This window comes from Propithecus coquereli, unplaced genomic scaffold (genome assembly GCF_000956105.1).
Source record: "Propithecus coquereli isolate 6110/MARCELLA unplaced genomic scaffold, Pcoq_1.0 Scaffold113, whole genome shotgun sequence".
Classification (NCBI taxonomy): Eukaryota; Metazoa; Chordata; class Mammalia; order Primates; family Indriidae; genus Propithecus; species Propithecus coquereli.
In genome coordinates this window covers 3,874,584-3,875,736 of record NW_012135303.1, presented here as the reverse complement: position 1 = coordinate 3,875,736, position 1,153 = coordinate 3,874,584, and the positions used below count along the sequence as shown (strand labels likewise).

The 1,153-nt window shown below is 37.6% G+C and overlaps 1 protein-coding gene across 1 annotated transcript in view; it reads right to left on the bottom strand.

Annotated features, from left to right (window-relative positions):
- The window catches only part of ALS2CR12 (amyotrophic lateral sclerosis 2 (juvenile) chromosome region, candidate 12), a 32,176-nt gene that overhangs the window by 7,945 nt on the left and 23,078 nt on the right, over window positions 1-1,153 (bottom strand). The window contains exon 11 of the mRNA XM_012655723.1: window positions 396-458. Coding sequence (XP_012511177.1) covers window positions 396-458 — 63 coding nt within the window. The remainder of the gene's footprint in view (window positions 1-395; window positions 459-1,153) is intronic.

Below are 1,153 nucleotides of genomic sequence, written 5' to 3'. Positions count from 1 at the left end.
AGCCTAGCTCACAGCAACCTCAAACTCCTGGGCTCAAGCAATCCTTCTGCCTCAGCCTCCCGAGTAGCTGGCACTACAGGCATGCACCACCATGCCCGGCTAATTCTTTTATATATATATATTTAGTTGTCCAGCTAATTTCTGTTTTTTTTTTTAGTAGAGACGGGGTCTCGCTCTTGCTCAGGCTGGTCTCAAACTCCTGAGCTCAAATGATCCTCCTGCCTCAGCCTCCCAGAGTGTTAGGATCACAGGCGTGAGCCACCATGCCCGGTCAGGTCTTCTATTCTTTACTGGTTTTAGGAAAATTATCATAGATTCCATTTCACTGAGAGTCTATCATTTTATGGATGTATTTGTAAGATGCCAAGTCCACAGGAAAGGATGACAAAGCTTACCGCCTTGGTCTTTCTCAGCTCCTCTATTTGCAAGGTGTCACTGTCATGTTGTTTCAAGAGCTCCTAAAAACATTTTAATTTGGAAAAGGTCAGCACTGTGGTTCTGACATTTTTTTTCAGGAAGTTAAGGAAGCTAGAATAGGGTTCAGAAATACAATATTGACCAAAGCTTAGACATTGGTATAATGAAGCACATGTTATAAACTAATGACGTGACATGTTGAGGTTAATGAAAATCTTATGTACGTGCGACTTTATCACATTGACAAATATTAAAAGAAATTGTTTTCATCAAAAGCTTTTTAAAAGTTAGTGTACATATTCAGTACTGTTAACAATTCGATTCTCCACAGATTAATCTTTAGACTCAATGCATTCCCAGTCAAAATAGCAACAGGCTGTCTTGGCAAACTAACTCCAAATTGACAAGCTAGTTTTAAAATTTATATAAAAAACAAAGGATGTAGAAAGGTAAAATGATCTTGAAAAACAATAACAAAGTTAAATGATCTTTACTACTACTTAAGCTTCAGTAATTAAGACAATGTGTTGTTGACCTAAGTATAGACAAACAGTCAAATGGAACAGAATGGAGAGTCTGACCCCCCACCACCAAAATATTACAAAGACACCAAGGTAGCTCAACAGGGAAAGGAAAGTCTTTTCAAAAAATGGTGCTGGAAAACTGTATATTCATATGGAAAAAAAATGACCTATGACCTCTACTTCAGTCTATACACAAAAATTATTCAAAATGG